At 43.4% G+C, this 20,020-nt stretch overlaps 1 protein-coding gene and 1 pseudogene across 2 annotated transcripts; one reads left to right on the top strand and one right to left on the bottom strand.

Annotated features, from left to right (window-relative positions):
• Nucleotides 1-2,833: 2,833 nt before the first annotated feature.
• LOC308636393 (large ribosomal subunit protein uL16-like) lies at nt 2,834-3,477 on the bottom strand (annotated as a pseudogene). Its single transcript has one exon. The product of its transcript is annotated as a large ribosomal subunit protein uL16-like (transcript).
• A 6,087-nt stretch (nt 3,478-9,564) lies between these two features.
• ERAL1 (Era like 12S mitochondrial rRNA chaperone 1) lies at nt 9,565-14,803 on the top strand. The gene is made up of 10 exons (XM_081271686.1): nt 9,565-9,878; nt 11,251-11,378; nt 11,502-11,579; nt 12,186-12,232; nt 12,622-12,683; nt 12,848-12,960; nt 13,052-13,300; nt 13,658-13,807; nt 13,918-13,998; nt 14,109-14,803. The coding sequence occupies exons 1-10, from the start codon at nt 9,590-9,592 to the stop codon at nt 14,229-14,231; spliced, it is 1,320 nt and encodes a 439-aa protein (XP_081127812.1). The 5' UTR covers nt 9,565-9,589; the 3' UTR covers nt 14,232-14,803.
• The last annotated feature ends 5,217 nt before the right edge of the window (nt 14,804-20,020 follow it).

Here is a 20,020-nt window from a genome sequence, read left to right as displayed (position 1 = left end):
AGAAAAAGGAAAAGGTAAAATTCCAGTCTTTCTATGAAAAATGTTAAATTTTCTGTTCTTTTTTTTTTCTTTTCCCTTTTTACCCCCTAGTACTGGGTATTGAACCCAGAGGCACTCTACCACTGAGCTATATCCCTATGCCTCTTTAAAATGTTTTACTTTGGGGCTAGGAATGTGGCTCAAGCGGTAGCACACTCACCTGGCATGCGTGCGGCCCGGGTTTGATCCTCAGCACCACATACAAAGATGTTGTGTCCGCCGAAAACTGAAAAATAAATATTAAAATAATAAAATAAAATGTTTTACTTTGAGGAAGGGTCTTGGAAAATTTCCTGGGCCAGACTATCCTTAATTTGAGATCTTTCTGCCTCAGCTCCCCAGTATCTGGGATTACTAAAGAAAGGAAAAACTGCAGGGCATGGTGGCACATGCCTGTAATCCCAGTGATGTGAAAGGATTGAAAGGATTGTAGGATTGAAAGCTTGAGACAAACCTCAGCAATTTAGTGAGGCCCTAACGAATTAGCAAGACTTATCTCAAAATACAGCATAAGGGCTGGGGATACAGCTCAGTTGGTAGAGTTCTTGCCTCACATGCACAACACCCTGAGTTCAATCCCCAGCACCACAAAAAAAGAAAAAAATACAACATTTTTTTAAAAGGGGATGGGGACATAGCTCACAAGTTAAACAACCTTATGTTCAATCACCTGTACCAAAAAAAAAAAAAAATTCTGATCTCAGAATCTAATACAAACCTTTAGCAAGCATGGTGGCACATGCCTGTAATCCCAGCAATTTGGGAGGCTGAGGACAGAGGATCCTATGTTTGAGGCCAGCCTGGGCAACCTAGTGAGACCCTGTCTCAAAAATTAAAAAAAAAAAAATCTGGTGATGTAGTTCAATATCACTTTCCCCTGGGTTCAATGACTAGAACAAAAAAAAAAAAAAAGATCTAATATGAATGTTTGAACTTCTAATCTAAGATAAAGGAAAGTTTTCTTCATTTTGGAAAGAACAGGCCCTAGAATAAAAACTGAGAATGCTGAAAGCAGAGTGTCATTGAGATGCTTGAGGCAATAGAGCCCACTTGTTACTAACTGAAGGAAAAGCAAGGAACAAGAGACAGGTAAGCGAGAAATGAAAGATGGAGAACAGGCAGAGATACACTGGAGAGTTTATTTGTCAGAGCTGACAAATAAAGGCCATCTCTCTATAGGAGAGAGAGGCAAAACAGGCTTGAGTTCTGGGATTTTTTTTTTTTTTTTTTTTTTTTTTTTTTTTTTTAGAGAGAGTGAGAGAGGAGAGAGAGAATTTTTTTTTAATTTTATTTTTTTAAAGAAGGAGGAGGAGGAAACAAAGGGAGGGAGGGAAGCCCAGGATTTATTTTTTTTTAACAGAGAGGAGAGAGAGAGAGAATTTTTTTTTTTAATATTTATTTTTTAGTTCTCGGCGGACACAACATCTTTGTTGGTATGTGGTGCTGAGGATCGAACCCGGGCCGCACGCATGCCAGGCGAGCCCGCTACCACTTGAGCCACATCCCCCCAGCCCTCTGGGATTTTTTTTATAGGCCAGGCTCAGGAATCAGAGCCCAGTGGTTCCCAACACGTGTGATTAAGGGTTGGGTTGGTATGAGGGAGTGGTGAGCCTTTCTCCGAAATGCCCTCAGGTGGAAAAGTGAAACTGTTTCCTTAAAATGGCAGCTGTCACTTAAGATGGCTGTCCAGATGCTAAGCAAGGACCTTATTTCTTTTTCTTCTGTAAAAGTTGCCAGAAGAGGGGCTAGGGTTGTAGTTCAGTAGAAAAGCATTTTCCTAGCACATGTGAGGCACTGGGTTCAATCCTCAGCACCACATAAAAATAAAAAATAAAATGAAGGTATTGTGTTAATCTACAATTAAAAATATTAAAAAAAAAAAAGTTAGCCGGGTGCAGTGGCACACCCCTGCAGTGGCACACCCTCTCCAGTGGCTCAGGAGGTTGAGACAGGAGGATCCTAAGATCAAAGCCAGACTCAGCAATGGTGAAGATAAGCAACTCAGTGAGATCCTCTCACTAAATAAAATATAAAATACGGCTGGAGATGTGGCTCAGTGATCCTGGTACCAATCTACCCCATCCAAAGAAAGTTGCCAGGATGATATGTACACTTACCTGTAATGGGATTCTCAGGTTACCGGGAAACTAAAGGTTATTCTTTCCTGCCTTCTCAGAAAAACACCTAAGAATCTGAGGGTGTTTGTTTTATTTGTTTTTGGCTCGGGGGGGGGGGGGGGGGGGGGGGGGGGGGGTGTCTCTCTGTTGTTTCTGGTCTCAAACTCTAAACTCTAACTTTAGAGTCCAAAGTAGCAGGGATTTAGAGTCATGTGCCACCATTCTGTTTTGGGTGTTTTGTTGTTTGGGTTTTTTGTTGTGTTTTGTCTTGTTTTGGGTACTGGGGATTGAACCCAGAGGCATTTAACCACTGAGCCACAACACCCAAACCTATTTGTATTTTATTTAGAATCAGGGTCTTACTGAATTACTTAGAGCCTCATTAAATTGCTGAGGCTTGGTTTTTTGTTTTTTTTTTTTTGGGGGGGGGATACAATACAGGATTTATTGGTGTGTGTGTGAGATTAAGAAGGGGACAGCACAGTGAAAGCCTTCATGTGGACTGGGGATGTGGCTCAAGCGGTAGTGCGCTCGCCTGGCATGCGTGCGGCCCGGGTTCGATCCTCAGCACCACATACCAACAAAGATGTTGTGTCCGCCGAGAACTAAAAAATAAATATTAAAAATTCTCTCTCTCTCTCTCTCTCACTCTCTCTTAAAAAAAAAAAAAAAAGCCCTCATGAATGCAGGGCCCGCTACTTGTCCATGGGACCACGATTGGGGATATATTTGACCCCACAGCCATCAGGAATGAGGCGCTTCTCAGCCACCATGTCTTCAAATTCGTCATCCATTAAATTTGGTAAAGCCCCACTTCTTTGAGTTGTGGATCTTCTGGTATCTAGGGATCTTGAACTTGGCCCTGTGTAGGGCCTCAATCACATGTTCCTTGTTCTGCAGCTTGGTATGGATGGACATGATGACTTGGCCACTGTGAACCCTGGCCACTGTTCCCTGGGATTTCCCATGGCACCTCACATACCTGTTTGGAGTCTGTCAGCCCCAGCACAGGACAACATCTTGTTGATATGGATAACATGGAAAGGGTGGAGCCGCACTCAGATATGAAAGCCATCTCTGCCACAATATTTTATCACGTACTTGTTGGCACAAATACAAGCAGTCTCCAAGACTTCAGAGGATAGCTGCGCATATTCATCAGACATCATGTGGCCACAGAGTGGGAACTCATCTACTTGTGCCTTTTTCCACCCAAGGTCAAAGATGCGGATTTGGCATCAGGGACACCCTGGCGGAAAGGAGACTTTGGGTATGGCTTGTTTTTACAGTACCAGTAACACTAGGCAGGGCCGCGGCCCATGGTGAAAACTCACGATACTCCTGCCTCATACACTCAGCTTTTGAAGTCTTTTTTTCTCTTCAGATGCTTGCAACTTTGGGGATATAGCTATATGCTGCTTTTGAAAAACAGTATAAAATTTGTCATCTAATGCAAGCCCTAGAAGAGCAAATCTATACGTAGCTTCAGGCCTAATGTATGAGCTGCCTACCACCTGGTCAGTATCATCTTGCCCTATGTAGAGTAACAGATAACAACTGACAAAGCAATGTGTTTGGCAGAAAGAACATCCTGTGGGTGGAGCCCAGGATCAATCCCTAAGACTAACTCCTGGCTTTGAAGAGTTGGCAAAAGTATTACCCTTTGGAGAGGGAGCACAATTGGCATCACAGGGGAACTACAGAGGCAGAAAGGAGGAAGAATTATATTGACACTATGTTCTAATGAATAGATGCCTTTTTTAAAAAAGCCCTAAGCTGATCTTGAAATTTCTGGGAATTGTGTCTTCCTTCTCTGTGCTCTGTCCTATATCATCAATATTTTCCTGCCGGGGCTGGGGATGTGGCTCAAGCGGTAGCGCGCTTGCCTGGCATGCGTGCAGCCCGGGTTCGATCCTCAGCACCACATACCAACAAAGATGTTGTGTCCGCCGAGAACTAAAAAAAAATATATATATATTAAAAAATTCTCTCTCTCTCTCTCTCTCTCTCTCCTCTCTCACTCTCTCTTTAAAAAAAAATATTTTCCTGCCTACTGGGGTATTGCCACATGCAGCCTCCTGGGAAGGCCTGCTGGAGTTTATAAGATAGTGTATTTTCCTATATTTAAGCCTTTCTGGGTCTCCTGGGCCATTTCCATATTTGAATTTCTTACCAACGGCACAATAGTGGATTTTTTTAAATTGTTGGAAACAATACCCTTATTTTGTTTATTTATTTTTATGTGGTTGCTGAGGATCGAACCCAGGGCCTTGCACATGCTAGAGGAGCAATCTACAGCTGAGCCACAATCCCAGCCCTAGTGGATTTTTTTTCTGCTAAGTATTCATTCACAATATCCAGTATAGTCATTCAAAGAACTACCCTTACTCTATTTTCAGATTATATGGTTTGGATGAGGCTTACTCTAGGCATGAAGCACATACCCCAGACCCAAGTTGATCAGGATATAACATTCCCGAAGATGCTATGATTGTTTCAGGGATGTTTCAAAACAGAGTCAGAGACAAAAAGCACAAGAATTTTGCTTCTGAGAAAATCTATTATTTTTTCCCATTGAATCTGGACATGAGAAGATGTAATATCTAAAGCTGCTGGAGCCATAAGATACCACAAGGAGAGAGCTGATCCAGAAAAAGATGTCATTTATTCACTCACTAAACTAAAATTTATTTAGTACTATTCTGTGCCAGAAATGATTCTAGGTGCAGGAGATATAGCAATGAACAACGTATCCAAACCCTGTTCTCACAGAACTTACAGTTCAATAGAATATAGTAACAACATCAAACATTTACACAGCAATTCCTTCTCTATTTTCTTGCAGTGCTAGGAATTGAACCCAGGGCTATGCATGTGGCAGGAAAGCACTTTACTACTGAGCTAAACCCTAGCCTGACAATTCTCTCAATCATCATAATAATCCCATGAGAATATTATCACTATCTCTATTTTAAAAACAGAGGTTACTTGTCCAGGGTCATGAAATAAATAATAGAGATGAGAATCAAACCCATGATTTCTGGCTTTTATAATTTATGTGTTCCATTACAATATCATAAATTTAACTGGGTGCAGTAGTGCACACCTGTAATCTCAGTGACTCAAGAGGCTGAGGCAGGAGGATTGAAAGTTCGAGACCAACTTCAGGACCTTAGTGAGGCCTTAAGGAATTAGGAAGATCCTGTCTTTAAATAAAAAAATAAAGATAAAAAGGGGGGGCTGGGGATGTTGCTCAAGCAGTAGCACGCTCGCCTGGCATGTGTGCAGCCCAGGTTCGATCCTCAGCACCATGTACAAACAAAGATGTTGTGTCTGCCGAAAAACTAACTAAATAAATAAATAAATTCTCTCTCTCTCTCTCTCTCTCTCTCTCTCTCTCTCTCTCTCTCTCCCCTCTCTCTTTAAAAAATAAAAAAATAAAAATAATAAAAAGGGTGGGAATGTGGCTCAATGGTTAAGTGTCCCTAGGTTCAATCCCCATAGGAAAAACCCACAGTATTATAAATTGCCTTGTCATAGACAGGTGAAAAAAAGTCCTCCAAGCTTTAACCAGCTGGGCATGGTCAACACATCTGAAATCCCAGCTACCTGGAAGGACAAGGCAGAATGATGGTGAATTTGAGAAAAGCCCGTGAAATTTAGCAAGACTCTGTCTCAAAATATAGCTTAGTGGTAGGGCAACTACCACTAAGAAAGAAGGAAGGAAAGAAGTAGAGAGAAAGAAAAGGATTTAAGCAGTCAGGGAAGAAACAATCTATTAGCCTGGAAGTGAGAGTTTTTTTTTTAAAGATAGTGAGAGAGGAGAGAGAGTGAGAGAGAGAGAGAATTTTTTTTTTTTTAAAGGGGGGGGGGGAGAGAGAGAGAGAGAGAGAGAGAGAATTTTTAATATTTATTTTCTAGTTCTCGGCGGACACAACATCTTCGTTGGTATGTGGTGCTGAGGATCGAACCCAGGCCGCACGCATGCCAGGCGAGCGCGCTACTGCTTGAGCCAATCCCCAGCCCGAGAATTTTTTTTTAATATTTATTTTTTAGTTCTTGGCGGACACAACATCTTTGTTGGTATGTGGTGCTGAGGATCGAACCCGGGCCACACGCATGCCAGGCGAGCACGCTACTGCTTGAGCCACATCCCCAGCCCTGGAAGTGAGAGTTAATACCAGCAAATTGGAGGATCTAAAAGAAATTTAATTGAGCAGGAAAAAGAGAGTGACAAGAGAATGGGACTTACAAACAAGCCAGAATAATGCTAATTAGTTTGTGCTTTATCTTCAGAGCAGTGAAGCAATAGAGTGACTTGGTCAGGTTGGGGCCACAGGGAGATTGGTAAGATCAAAGACAGAAAGACCCCTTTTGATCATTTCAGGTAGTAATAAAACTATGAAGAAGAGCCTCTTTGAGACAGTGATATTTGATCTGAGACCTGCATGGGGAACAGATACAAGATCTTACAAGATCTGGAAGAGTACAGGAGGCAAAAGTAGCAGGTTTAAAGGCTCTAAGGCAAATACAAACTAAGTTTATTCAAAGGATATAAACACCAGTGTGGCTGAATTAAAGGGTGGTTTAAAGCACAACTTTTTTTTTTAAGCCACATCTCCAGTCTTTTTTTATTTTATTTTTTTAAATTTTGAGACAGGGTCTTGCTAAATTGCTGAGGTTGACCTCGAACTTGTGATCCTCCTACCTCAACCTCCCTAGACACTGGTTGTAGGCATGGGCCACCACGTCCAGCACAAACTACTGATTCTATCATTTTAAATCTCTGGAATCCATCTGCTTTTCTCACCATTTTCACTGTACTTTCTTCACATATTAGTGAGAAAGATGAGTGACACTTGGAAAAGGATTTGAGATCAGAGAAGTTTTTGAAGATATTATGAGATATTATGCAGTTTTAGGGCTGGGGTTGTGCTCTTCTAGTATGTGTGAGGCCCTGGGTTCGATCCTCACCACCACATAAAAATAAATAAAAGTATTGTGTTCAACTACTTCTAAAATATATATATATATATATATATATATATATATATATATATACACACACACATATATATATCTATCTATATATTTTTAAAAGATATTATGCAGTTTTAAATTAAATGTTAATGAAATGAATGTAGTACAGATAAAAATTCTCTGCACAGAAAAAAAAAGAGATAATTCATGGAACTAAATCCCTAGGGGAGTAAAATAATTAGCCTTAGGATAAAAACATATATTGTAAGCCTACTTTGTTCTAAGTCCTGGATTCAAATGAACATATGTTCCATTTGATGTTTATGGTCATCATCTTCATTTTACAGATAAGGAGAGTGACAGAAAGTTTAACTCTTCCAAACTCACAGTAAATAAATGTCAATGCTGGGAAATGAACCCAGATTTCACTTGATGAGCCTATCCTAATCCAACAAAATATAAAATCCCCTATGTTATCATTTGAGGGAAAATATCTACTTACAAAAAGAATTTCTATGGGTAGGGTTCAGTAGTAGATTCTTTGCCTACCCTGTGAGAAACCCTGAATTGGATTCCTATCACTGCAAAAAGAATTGATAAGTCACTTTAACTCATTTTACTTCGGTTTCTATATCATCCTGGGATTCTTCCATAATTGTATCTGTTGCTAGCCCAGCAATATTTAGTATGTGTTCCTTGGATGATTTTGTGTGTGTGTGTGTGTGTGTGGTTCTGGGGATTGAACCCAGGGCCTTGTGCATGCCAGGCAAGCACTCTACCAACTAAGCTATATCTCCAGCCGATTCTTGGATGATTTTGCATTTATATAATTAAGATCTTCATTCACTTACCATATTTAACCTGGAAATTTCTCTTTACTTTAATTACAATTGTAATGGCATTTCACCAAACTGTTCATTTAATACATACCAAAAAGTTTTACAAATTTTCTCATTGCTGGCTATCCCATATATTTTAGTAGCATTTTTCCCCATGGGCACCTCTATGCCCAAAGAACATCTAGAATATAATGTTCCCAAAAGGCTATTCCTTCCACTAACAAAGCAGGCTTCCTGAAATCTGAGGCCCTGGTGTCATTTGCAGACCATCACTGCATTGGGTTTCCAAGCCTTTGTCAATTCTGTGTCATTCAGATTCTCTGGATACTAATTCTCTATACTTACAACAGCAACACTTAGTTCTTTCCACCTTCAAAATTCTCCCCTCTTCTGTCCTATATCATCACTTTAAAAAATATTTTTTAGTTGTTGATGGACCTTTATTTTATTTAGTTGTATGTGGTGCTGAGAATCAAACCCAGTGCCTCACACATGTTATGCAAGGGCTCTACCACTGAGTCACAACCCCAGACCCTATATCATCACTTTTTATTTTTCCTGTCTACTGGATGATTGTCATAAGCAAACAAAAATGTTCCACTTCAGCTTGGCGGTGGTGGTGCACGCCTATAATTTGAGTTGGGAGGTTGAAGCAGGAGAATCGCCAAATTCGAAGCCAGCCTCAGCAACTTAGCCAGATCCTGTCTCCAAAACAATAGCAATAATAATAAAACAAAAAAGGGCTGGGGGATGCCACTCGTGGTGGCACACACCTGTAATCCCAGTGGCTGGAGACACTGAAGCAGGAAAATCGCAAATTCAAGGCCAGCCTCAGCAATTTAGCGAGACTCTGTCTGAAAATCAAAAGGGCTGGAATATGTCTCAGTTGGTAGAGCGCCCCAGGCTGGGTTCAATCCTTGTACCAAAAACAAAACAAAATGATAATGCGGGGGCGGGGGGGAGACTGGGGATCTAATTCCATCTTTAAGTCGGGCGCGATGATTGTCCCTTGTTTTCCCACAGATTCAAGAAGCTTGAGGCAGGAAGACCATGAATTTGAGGCCAGCCTGGGCAACCTAGGGAGACTCAGTCTTAAAAAAAAAAAAAAAAAAAAAAAGTGTAGCTTGGTGGTACAGCGCCCCCGAGTTCAATACCAGTACCAAAAAAAAAAAAAAAAAAAAAAAACCTTACAGGAACAGGGATCAGAGCGTCCCCTACCACGACCCAAACCACTAGCCGTCTGCACACACGAAATTTCTCCCGTGGGGCGACTCGAGAAGTGAGGAAGAGGTTTTCTGTCGCTTGGCTACATGGGAGATGTAGTCGTTCAAGTGACAGACTAGAAAGACCTTTTACAAAACCTTGGCAGGAGAAGAAAATATGTTATGCGAGCCCAAAACTATTGTCATACTTATACAGACCCTAAATACTACACGGGGTTTTTCTTTCCTTAGCCTCATCTAGTCTCCAGAGCGTTTCCTCCCCCACCAAACCTCCAACATCCCACACGCCTCTGTTCTGTTTGGGCCTGTCTATCTCTCTTCTACTCCCTGTTTTGTCGGACTCGCTGTCCAATCGTAGGAGCGCTCTGGTCGGTTCCCGGAGTGCATTGCGATGGCAATGGCTGCCCCTGGCAGGTGTGGGGTTGAGCTTGTTCGCGCGGGGTTGAAAGTCTGGCAGCTGGGTCCCCACGCGGTGAGGGAATGGGTGGCCCCGTTTCGTTCACTTTTAGGCTGTCAAAGGAGGTGCGTGTCCAGTGTGGGGGCTGCCACTTTCTCTAATCCCCGCCTGGCCTCAGCCTCTCGCCATTATGGCCAGGGCTCAGCTATGGACCACTTCGTTGGAGTCTCTCAGCCCGAGAATTCGCTGACTTCATGTGCTCCGGCGGTGTCCATGTATAGAGGTAAAGGAATTAGATAGGTTTTCCTGGGATTGTCTTGGCTTTGGCACTGAAAGTTTCGTGTCGGAAAGACTCTCTGGGGATATCGTCTTTGGCCCGGTTTTATAAAAAATGAATTTGAGCAGGGAGTGATGGTCCATGCCTGTAATCTCAGCAACTCAGTAGGTTGAGGCAGGAGGATTGCAAGTTCAAAGGCAGTCTCTGCAACTTAGCAAAGCCCTAAGGAATTTAGTGAGACCCTGCCTCAAAATAAAAATAAAAAGGGGTCTGGGGATGTGGCTCTGTGGTTAAGCACCCCTGGGTTCGATTCCGGGTACCAAAAAAAAAAAAAAAAAGAATTTGAGGCCATGAAAGTTATAACTTTTGGGTAGGAGACCAGATCTGGTCGTAACCAGCAACGGTAAAAGAGCACGAGGCAAGGCAGAGTTGTGCCTCCCTGCCTCCATGTAGCAAGCAAATTTGATCCAATAAATGTATGTCCAGCTCCTTCTACTTGACCCCCATCTACAGTGTAAAGACACTGAGTTACATCTGGGAAATAGCACACTTTATTCTTCTAGTGGCATAGACTAGAGTCTGGTAGGGATGCTGGACATAAACTGTTAATTGCATTACAGAGTAATAAGGAAAGACAAAGTTTGCAGAGCTTTCATAGTGCCTTTATTAGGATTATATGTCAGAGCCGGAGAGAAATTTTTAGTCTTGTCTAATCAAGCTGTACCACCTTCTTTATTTCTTTTCTTTTTTTTTTAAACAGGGTCTCCCTGTTACCCAGGCTGGTCTCCAACTCTTAGGTTCAGGTAGTTATCTCACCTCATCCTTCTGAGTATCTGGGACTATAGGAACACTGTGCTTGCACTTAGCTATAACGGATGCATGTTTTCTAGACACAGCTACACAGTACAATTACACGCAGTAATTGAGCATCTGTTAATTGCTATATATTATACTAAGTGGTTTTGCACAATTGCCAGTTGTCAAAAGAAAGTTATAAGTAGGTACCATAATGTCAGCTCCATTTTACATATGAGAACATTTAAGGGGCTTAGATTAGAAAACAAGAACAAATTAAAGACCAATCAAAGTCTCAAAGTCAAGTCTAGGAGGCTTCAGCCTGGTTCATTAATCTTATATCTTTAAAAAAAAATTTTTTAGTTGTAGATGAACACAATACCTTTATTTATTTACATGTATGTGGTGCTGAGGATTGAACCTGTCATGATTCCAGTGCTGCACATGTGCTAAGCAAGCACTGTACCACTGAGCCACAACCCCAGACCCTTAATCTTATTTCTTTTGTGGATGGAAAGGGCTGAGTAGCTAACAGAGAGTCCGGATTGCACTATATCTCACTTCTTTCCCCACTTAAACACAGATGAGCAGAATCTCCTCTTGGTTCAACCCCCTGACATGCCTGAGAATCCCCGAGTGCTACGAGTGGTCCTCCTGGGAGCTCCCAATGCAGGGAAGTCAACGCTTTCTAACCAGCTGCTAGGCCGAAACGTATGTTTCATTTTGATCCACATATACTGCACCCACTTTTTTTTTTAATCTCTTCTTGTTTTGCCTTCATGGATAGTCCTAGAGGGATCTAGTATCTCATTGGAACTTCTTTGTTCCTGACAGGTGTTCCCTGTCTCCAAGAAGGTGCACACTACACGTTGCCAGGCTCTGGGGGTCATCACAGAGAAGGAATCTCAGGTGGTAGGTACCTGCAAAGGGAGTTCTGGAAACAGTACAGAGGATAAAGCCAAGAAAGTCTCCCCTACCATTAGACTTTAAGAAAATGATACTTAGTGTCACTTGTCTGAGGGAAGGGAGTCTCCTCTTCCTTGAAGTTCAATGCAGTTCTCTCTACTTTTTCTTCTTTGCCATCTAGTTTGAAGTTATCATTCCTTCTTTACTGCCCTGCAATCTTACATTGATTCACCATCTTCCTCTCGGATCTCATCTAGAATTAAAGCATTGCTAAATGGTAATAAAGTCAGGCTGAGTGCAGTGGTATATGCCTATAATCCCAGTGACTCAGGAGATTGAGGTAGGAGGATCACAAGTTTGAGGCCAACCTCAGCAACTTAATGAGACCTGGCCTCAAAGTTAAAAAATCATTTTAAAAGGCTAAAAATGTTACTCAGTGATGGAGAACCTCTGGGTTCAATCCCCAGTGCCAAAACAAAAACAAAACAAACCCTAAAGTCATTAAAAGTTTGGCTAAGAAGGGAGGACAGGCTACTAACATTAAAGACAGCCTCTCTCTTATTCCCTAGTCTTTTCTTCTGGGGTCTGTCTATCTTTCTTTTCTGATTCTAGATTCTACTTGACACACCTGGAATCATCAGTCCTGTTAAACAGAAGAGGTAGTGGCTGTGAAAGTGGTGGTGGTAGAGGGGAAGGTATAGAAAATCGGTGGGGAGATTCCATCATAGGGGCTAGAAAATCCTCTTACCACAACCCATTCTTAATCAAGAATGCATCAGTCATGCTGGGCATGGTGGCTAAGCTCTATAATCCCAGCGGCTTGGGAGGCTGAGACAGGAGGATCAAGAGTTCAAAGCCAGCCTCAACAATGGCAAGGTACTAAGCAACTCAGACCCTATCTCTAAATAAAATACAAAAAAGAAAATGAAAATAAGTCTTGGGATGTGGCCCAGTGGTTGAGTACCCCTGAGTTCAATCCCTAATGATGCCCCCCCCAAAAAAAATGCATCTGTCATGAGACCTTTCCTCACATATGTCTGTCCCCCAGGCACCATCTGGAGCTCTCTTTGTTGGAAGATCCATGGAAGAGCATGGAATCTGCTGACCTTGGTTAGGCTCAGTATGGGAATATAAATTTACAGGGGTCATGGCCTTTCATCCCTGGTAGTTTGGGGGTTGGAGACTTGCCAGAGCCCATAGCATGGAAGTTTTTATGAGGACAGGAAAAAGAGTGGCCACATACTAATTTTTCTGTCTCTCCTGCCATCTTCCAGTTTTAGTTCTTGTGGATGTCTCAGACAAGTGGACTCGAAATCAGCTCAGCCCTCAGGTGCTCCAGTGCTTGACCCAGTTCTCTCAGGTTCCCAGCATTCTTGTCTTGAACAAGGTAGGCACTGCCCACCTGAGAAAGGGATCTTCTTCTCTCAAAGAGCTGTGGTCAGCAGGACCACATACTTTGTTTATTCCTCCATATCCAGGTAGATTGCCTGAAGCAGAAATCAATTCTCCTGGAGCTCACAGCAGCTCTCACTGAAGGTGTGGTTAACGGAAAGAAGCTTAATATAAGACAGGCCTTCCACCCATGTCCTGACACCCATTGTCCTAGACCAGCAGCCAAGGACTTAAACACACAGTCTGAGAAAAATGCTCGAAAGATTGGCTGGCCCAACTTCCAGGAGATCTTCATGTTGTCAGCTCTAAGCCAAGAGGATGTGAAGACACTAAAGGTCAGTTGGCCTTGGCCCTTGATTTCTTTCTTTCTTTTTTTTTTTTTTTTTTTTTGGTGGGGGGGGCAGGTTCCAGTGATTGAACTCAGGCACTCAACCACTAAGCCACATCCCAGCCCTATTTCATATTTTATTTAGAGACAAAGTCTCACTGAGTTGCTTAGCACCTCACAGTTGCTGAGTCTAGCTTTGAACTCACCATCCTCCTGCCTCAGCCTCCTGAGCTGCTGGGTTTATAGGTATGTGCCACTGTGCCTGGTGGCCCTTGGTTTCTATTGTGTCAAGATAGGTCTCAGATTTTCCTAGGAGCAAGAATGTGTTGGAGTTAAGATGCCACATATTCCTTTGTGCCCACAGCAATACCTCTTGGCACAGGCCCAACCAGGACCCTGGGAGTTCCACAGTGGAGTCCTCACTAGCCAGACACCTGAAGAGATCTGTACCAACAAAATCCGAGAGAAACTCCTAGAGTACCTCCCCCAGGAGGTGCCCTACAATGTGCAGCAGGTGCGAGCAGAGTGAAAGGATCTGGGGGCACCAGGCATACTCAGAACAGTACAGCTGGGTGCCAGGAAGCAGAGATGGACCTATCTGATTAGTCATATTTCCCTGTACAGAAGACAGTGGTATGGGAGGAAGGACCAAGTGGGGAGCTGATAATCCATCAGAACCTTCTGGTACCCAAAGAATCTCATATGGTAAGTGAACCTACTCATGGGAGGGACAAAGGCTATGTTGGGCAGGGGTTCTTCCCCCCCACGTGGAGCCCTGAAAGCAGACCATGTCCCTCTCTTTTACCCACTCTCAGAGGATCCTGATTGGTGAGAAGGGCCATCTTATCTCCCAGATTGCCCAGGAGGTGGGCTGCGACCTAATGGACATCTTCCTCTGTGACATTCAGATACGCCTTTCTGTGAAGCTACTCAAGTGACAACCCCTACTGCCCTTCCCAGGGCATCCCACTCTAGCAGAAGTCATTGACCAGAACTATCCCTGCTGAGGGGACCTCCAGGGCCTAATGAGTGGCATGGACACTGGCTGGTTCCACTTTGCTGAGTCCTGCACAATTCCTGCCCAGCTATGTCTCCTGTTGGAGAAAGGAGCCTGTCTTGGCTCACTTCCCAGTTAGTTTTCCTAGGTTAATAGCTATGGTTGGTCTTAGAAACTGACCTCTTGGTAGGGGTAGTGCCACCCTCCTCTCAAGGCGTTGTGCCTAGAGTGTTGTCCTAAGTTGCCAGTTCTTAGCAGGGAAGATATTTTTGTCTTCTCCTTAGTTCCTGCACCTTGAAATCTTTTTTAACTTTATATTGAACCCAGTGCCTTCCATGTGCTAGGCAAGCGCTCTACCACTGAGCCACAACCCCAGTCCACCTTGAAATCTTATAAAGGCCTGAGTTTCCCGAGTAAGATAGTGCCACCCACTTGCTCCCCCAAGTTCCTGATCCTTTCCACCCCATTCCTCTGCCCATTCTTAGGATACTAATAAAATTAAAAGACAATTGTTCTGGTTCTCATCTTTATTTCTTCAGAAAAGGGAAGAGAAAACACCCATTCCCTCACCCACTGACTCCTGTTGGAGCTGGAGTCTCTCTCTCTTCTAGGAGGCTGCTCCAGGGTCCTCAGCACTCTTTCTGGCCGTTTTGGGGAGCAGCAAGAGAACCGTTACCATTACTAAACTCAGTAATGGTAACGGTTTCCTCGCCATTCCCAAGTGCCCCAGCAGTCAGCAGTTTGAGCGGTGAGCCCTTGGGCTTGCAGCATCTCCCCTGCTTTCTTCATTAGGATCCAAAGCTGGGGGTACCCGGACTAGTACATCATCTATACTGTAGTATCTCATCACAAACTTACAGTATATGATGATATCCCAGCCAGAGCCCTACCGGAGGCTCAGGAAGCAGGCTTGGAGAGCACAGTGGGCAGGGAGAGCTAGGGGCTGGGGACAGGGCAGGAAAGGTAAGAACTGGACATTCCACAACTTTCTCCTCTCTGTTTCTCAGTTCCTTCCCAGAACTGAGAAGACAGTGGTGTGGGAGGAAGGACCAAGTGGGGAGCTGATAATCCACAGCCCAAGTAGCTTAGGGGAAGGGGACAGGCCTGAGGAAGCCCCTACAAAGTAGGGTCTGTTGGGATCCCAGGGACCCAGGACCAGAGTAATGCAGAGATAACATAATGAAGTAGGTTTCCTCTGGTCAGACTAACAGGAAGACAGGCTAAGCCAGAAAGGAGCTCTTACCTGGAGCTGGAACTGCACACCGGGGGATGCCTTTGGATGTAAGGAGGCCTTGGCTCTTCCACTGCACTGCACTCAAGCTGCTTGCCTTATAACCCACCAGCCCCTCCCCTGGGTGGGGCACTTTTCCTGGGTTCTAGAAAGCCTGGCCTCTTAACCCTTCCCTTGCTGGGCTTCATAGAGCAAGGATTACTGTACCACACATCACACATTCTCAGTCCTAGGCTTTTTTTTTTTTTTTTTTTTTAATGTGGTGGTGGGGATGGAATCATTCTACCTCCTTCTAACCATCATTCTTTTAAGGATTTTACTAAACTTTTCACCCTACTCTCATGGAGCTGGTCATCTGTCTGCTGAGCTAGGGAGTGGAAAGAGCAGCCTTTCCCCATCCTTCAGGGCTGGGTTATTAATCAAAACCCAGGTGGAAGGGTTTGTTTTGGGTGAGGGTAGGGAATAAAAATTGAATTTCTATAGGTCAGGGAGGGTCCCAGCAGCTGGATCTGTGTGAAATTTGGGAGCAAGCTTACAAGACCCTCAGGCCAAATTTCCATTCCCAGCTCCTGCCCCTGCCTTTATTTATGCTGAGCCCAAGGTGGCCAGAAAGGGCAGAAAGATTTCTTGCCTATTATTACCCTGGCAAGATTTCCTGATAGAAGGGTGCTGCTGAATCCCCAAGTCTTGTGGCAGCCAGTGTAAGAGTGACTGGGAAGCTGGCACAGTGGGGCATACCTATAACCCCAGCTATTTGGAGACTGAGGCATGAGGATCTTAAATTTGAGGCCTCACAAGACAAATTACAGGAGACATTATCTTAAAAAAAAAAAAAAAGGCGGTGGTGGTGGTGGTGGTGGTATGGGATGTACTTCAGTGGTAGAGTGCCCCAGAGTTTAGTCCCTAATGCCATAAAATAAAATGGTGGCTGGAGGCCCATTTTCCAGAGTTCAAGGCACTTAAAATGAGAGCCCAATGCTGTTTGGTTCTCTGCCTCTACAATTCTGGGTTTCTGGGAGAATTCTGGAGTAGAAGCTCTTCAAAGTAGGGCTTCTACTATTGAGACCCTCATTCTGAAGAAGCTCCCTCTCCTTTACAGGGTAAACTAGATCAAGATGGGGAGTAGGAAGAGATATTCAACTTTCTTTAGGTTCTTTGAAGGCATTCTGTTTCCTTCTGCCATTTAATTGACATATGTTCTACCCTTTGCTTAGCATAATTTTCCCTCCATTCTTGTCCAGTTAACTTCTGTTCCTTCTTCATATATGTGTTACTTAATGGAACTCTTCCTGGTCTTTCTATTTATATCCCCATTATCACATGGTGGTACCTGTAATCCTAGCTACTGGGGAGGCTGAGGCAGAAGGATCACAAGTTTGAGGCCAGCCTCAGCAACTTAGCGAGACCCTATGTAAAAAACAAAAAACTGAGGATGTAGCTCATTGGCAGAGCATCCTTGGGTTCAATCCCAAGTACTGCAAATAAATAAAATAAATAAATCCCTCCATTATGTGATTTTTTTTTTTTTTTAATTTCAGTGCTGGGGATTGAACCCAGGGCTTTGAACATACTAGACAAGTGCTTTACCACTGAGCTACATCCCAGCCCTATTTGTATAAGTCAATAATCATGAGAGCTGGTTTATTCATCAATGTATTTCTACCACACACTCACTACTAAATTAAGTAAATGTTCATATCTGATGGCTAACATCAAGCTGAGCCTACTACAATAAGGAGAGAATAAAGACAAATCTGTAGCTTTCTCAGAGAAGCTACTTTCTCTCTTGGACCCTCCTTTTCATCTGTAAATAGGCATAATAATAATCCCTGGTTCAAACAGTTGTGAGGACTAGGAAATCAGCTGCTGATAAAACACTTTACACAGCCCTAATGCTGGCCCACAGGAATTTAAGCAAGTTAATTCCCATGTCACCTCCTTAGAGGAACCTATTAAATGCCATAGAGAGGGCTGTTGTTGAAAACCTGAAAGCTCCCCCTCCCCCAGCTTTTTTTTTTTCTTTTTGTATTGACAATTGAACCCAGGCTTGCTTAACCACTGAGCCACATCCCCAGCTTTTTTTGTTTTTTATTTTGAGACAGGTTCTCACTAAATAGCTTAGGGTCTTACTAAGTTGCAGAGGCTGGCTTTGAACTTTTACCTCCTGTCTCATTCTCCTGAGTCACTGGAATTACAGGCATGTGTTACCATGCCAGACCCCATGGAATATTCTTAAAAACAGCTTGGGACCATAGAGGGAACCCAGGTTTAGTTGTGACAGGCCTTGAATGACAGTTTTGACTCATTGCATACAGCTTTGTGCTCTCTGCCTCAGTTTCCTCAAATGTAAAATGAGATCAATCAGTATCTACTTTTTTTTTTTTAACATCTTTGTATGTGGTGCTGAGGATCGAACCCAGGCTGCACGCATGCCAGGCGAGCATGCTACTGCTTGAGCCACATCCCCAGCCCCTGATCAATATCTACTTTATACAGGATTCTATGAGCACTATTCTCAGGCTTCCAGACCAGAGCCTAGCACACGTGAAATAGTGCAGGTTTACTTCCCTTCTTTATTTTTTAATTCACTAACTGTATAACTGGGGCAAGTCACACTTCTCTGAACTTCAGTGATGAATAGTTCACCAAGTTTTAAGAATCAAGTGTGAAGTATTTGGGTAAGAAATTGTCATCAACCCAGATGCTTCAGCTAGGTAAGAATTATTTGTCTGCTTCTGCCTCCTTGTAGCCCACCTCCCAGGCTACCACTACTCAGAGACCTCAGATACTTGGACTCCTTTACTGAAGTGAAGGCTTCATGCACCAGGACCAAAATTCTTTCCACACTCTATTCCTAGACTTCTGCCTGGTCCCTGGGGACCAAATCTAAAGGTGAGTCTGGGTAGAAACCAGGGATCTGGGAAGTAAAGGACAGAGATATCTCAACAAGTCAGATCCTATAGCTGTGGCCCCTAGCTGGGCGTGGGGGCTGCTTTGATCAGGGTGTGAGCTGCAGGACAGTCTGTGCCTGGGTGGGGTAGTCTGGGAACCTTGATAAGTAGACATTATGTTATCAGGGTGGGGCCCAGCACCTTCTGCATATCAGGAGCCATCATGGCCCAGAGCAGGACCTTAGAATGCTTTCCTACTCAGGTCTGTCTTCCAGGATGACTGTTCTTTCATTCCTCTGCCTCCCTAGTACCTCACACCTGAATATACATAGAAATACATACCTGCAGAACATACACACAGATATGTATGTGTACAATGCCCATATATATAGAAATTCCTAACATATCCACTGAAAAAATAGATTCTGCCAGTAAAATTACTCCTGTAAATAAGAATATAATTATAAAGCAACTTGTGATTGCTTTACTAAGTTTTATAGTCTGCCCAGGTAGAAGCTGTGGTGCACACTTGCAATCCTAGCTACTTAGAGACTGAGGCAAGATAATTATAATTTTGAGGTCAGCCTGGGAAATTTAGAATAGAATAAATAGAAGATTTTTATAAAAAGAGCATGAGAGGGGGCTGGGGATGTGGCTCAAGCGGTAGCGCGCTCGCCTGGCGTGCGTGCGACCCGGGTTCGATCCTCAGCACCACATACCAACAAAGATGTTGTGTCCGCCGAGAACTAAAAAATAAATATTAAAAAATAAATAAAAAAATAAAATAAAATAAAAATTCTCTCTCTCTCTCTCTCTCTCTCTCTCTCTCTCTCTCTCTCTCTCTCACTCTCTCTTTAAAAAAAAAAAAGAAAAAAAAGAGCATGAGAGGGCTGGGGATATTGCTCAGTTGGTAGAGTGTTTGCCTCGTAATGCACAAGGCCATGGTTTCAATCCCTAGCACCATACAAAAAAAGAGCATGAGTGATGTAGCTCAGATGTAGGACACTTGCCTACCATGTTTGAAGCCCTGGGTTTGGTCCCTATCGCTGCAGGAAAGCAAAAAAATAAAAATAATTAAATAGATCATTTAATGCTTTTACTTATTCAATGTCTCATTCATGGCATAGTCAATATCAAACATCAAGGACTTTGAGAAGCTCTGGGAGTTCTTGCTCTCCTGTTGTGCTTTAGATATACAGGATCCAAAGCAAGAGCCTGGTGTGGATCTAGGAGTCAACATAATATGGAAACAAGCACATGTTTAGCATTCAGGAGGCTCTGGGTTTGGGCTGGGGATGTGGCTTAGGTGAAGTTCTTGCCTAATACATGCAAGGTCATAGATCATAGGTCGGTTCCATCCCCAGCCCTGTGGGGGTGTGGGGGGGAACCTAGAAAACTGCTAATTCTAACTCTCCCTGTGATACATGGGGGCTTGGGATTTGGGGGTGGGGTGTCAGAGATGAGTGTTGAGGGTTGCCTGTTTATCCCAGCCCTGGTTCATCTCCCTCCCCATTGCCCCTGACCTCTGCCAGGTACTGGGGTTTGAATCTAGTGATGTTCTTCTACTAAGCTATACCCCAGACCTATTTATTTTATTATTTTTTTGGC

Source organism: Spermophilus citellus, assembly GCF_964194105.1.
Source record: "Spermophilus citellus genome assembly, chromosome: 17".
Classification (NCBI taxonomy): domain Eukaryota; kingdom Metazoa; phylum Chordata; class Mammalia; order Rodentia; family Sciuridae; genus Spermophilus; species Spermophilus citellus.
Note: the sequence above shows the minus strand (reverse complement) of the source record. Positions and strands in the feature narration are given on the sequence as shown.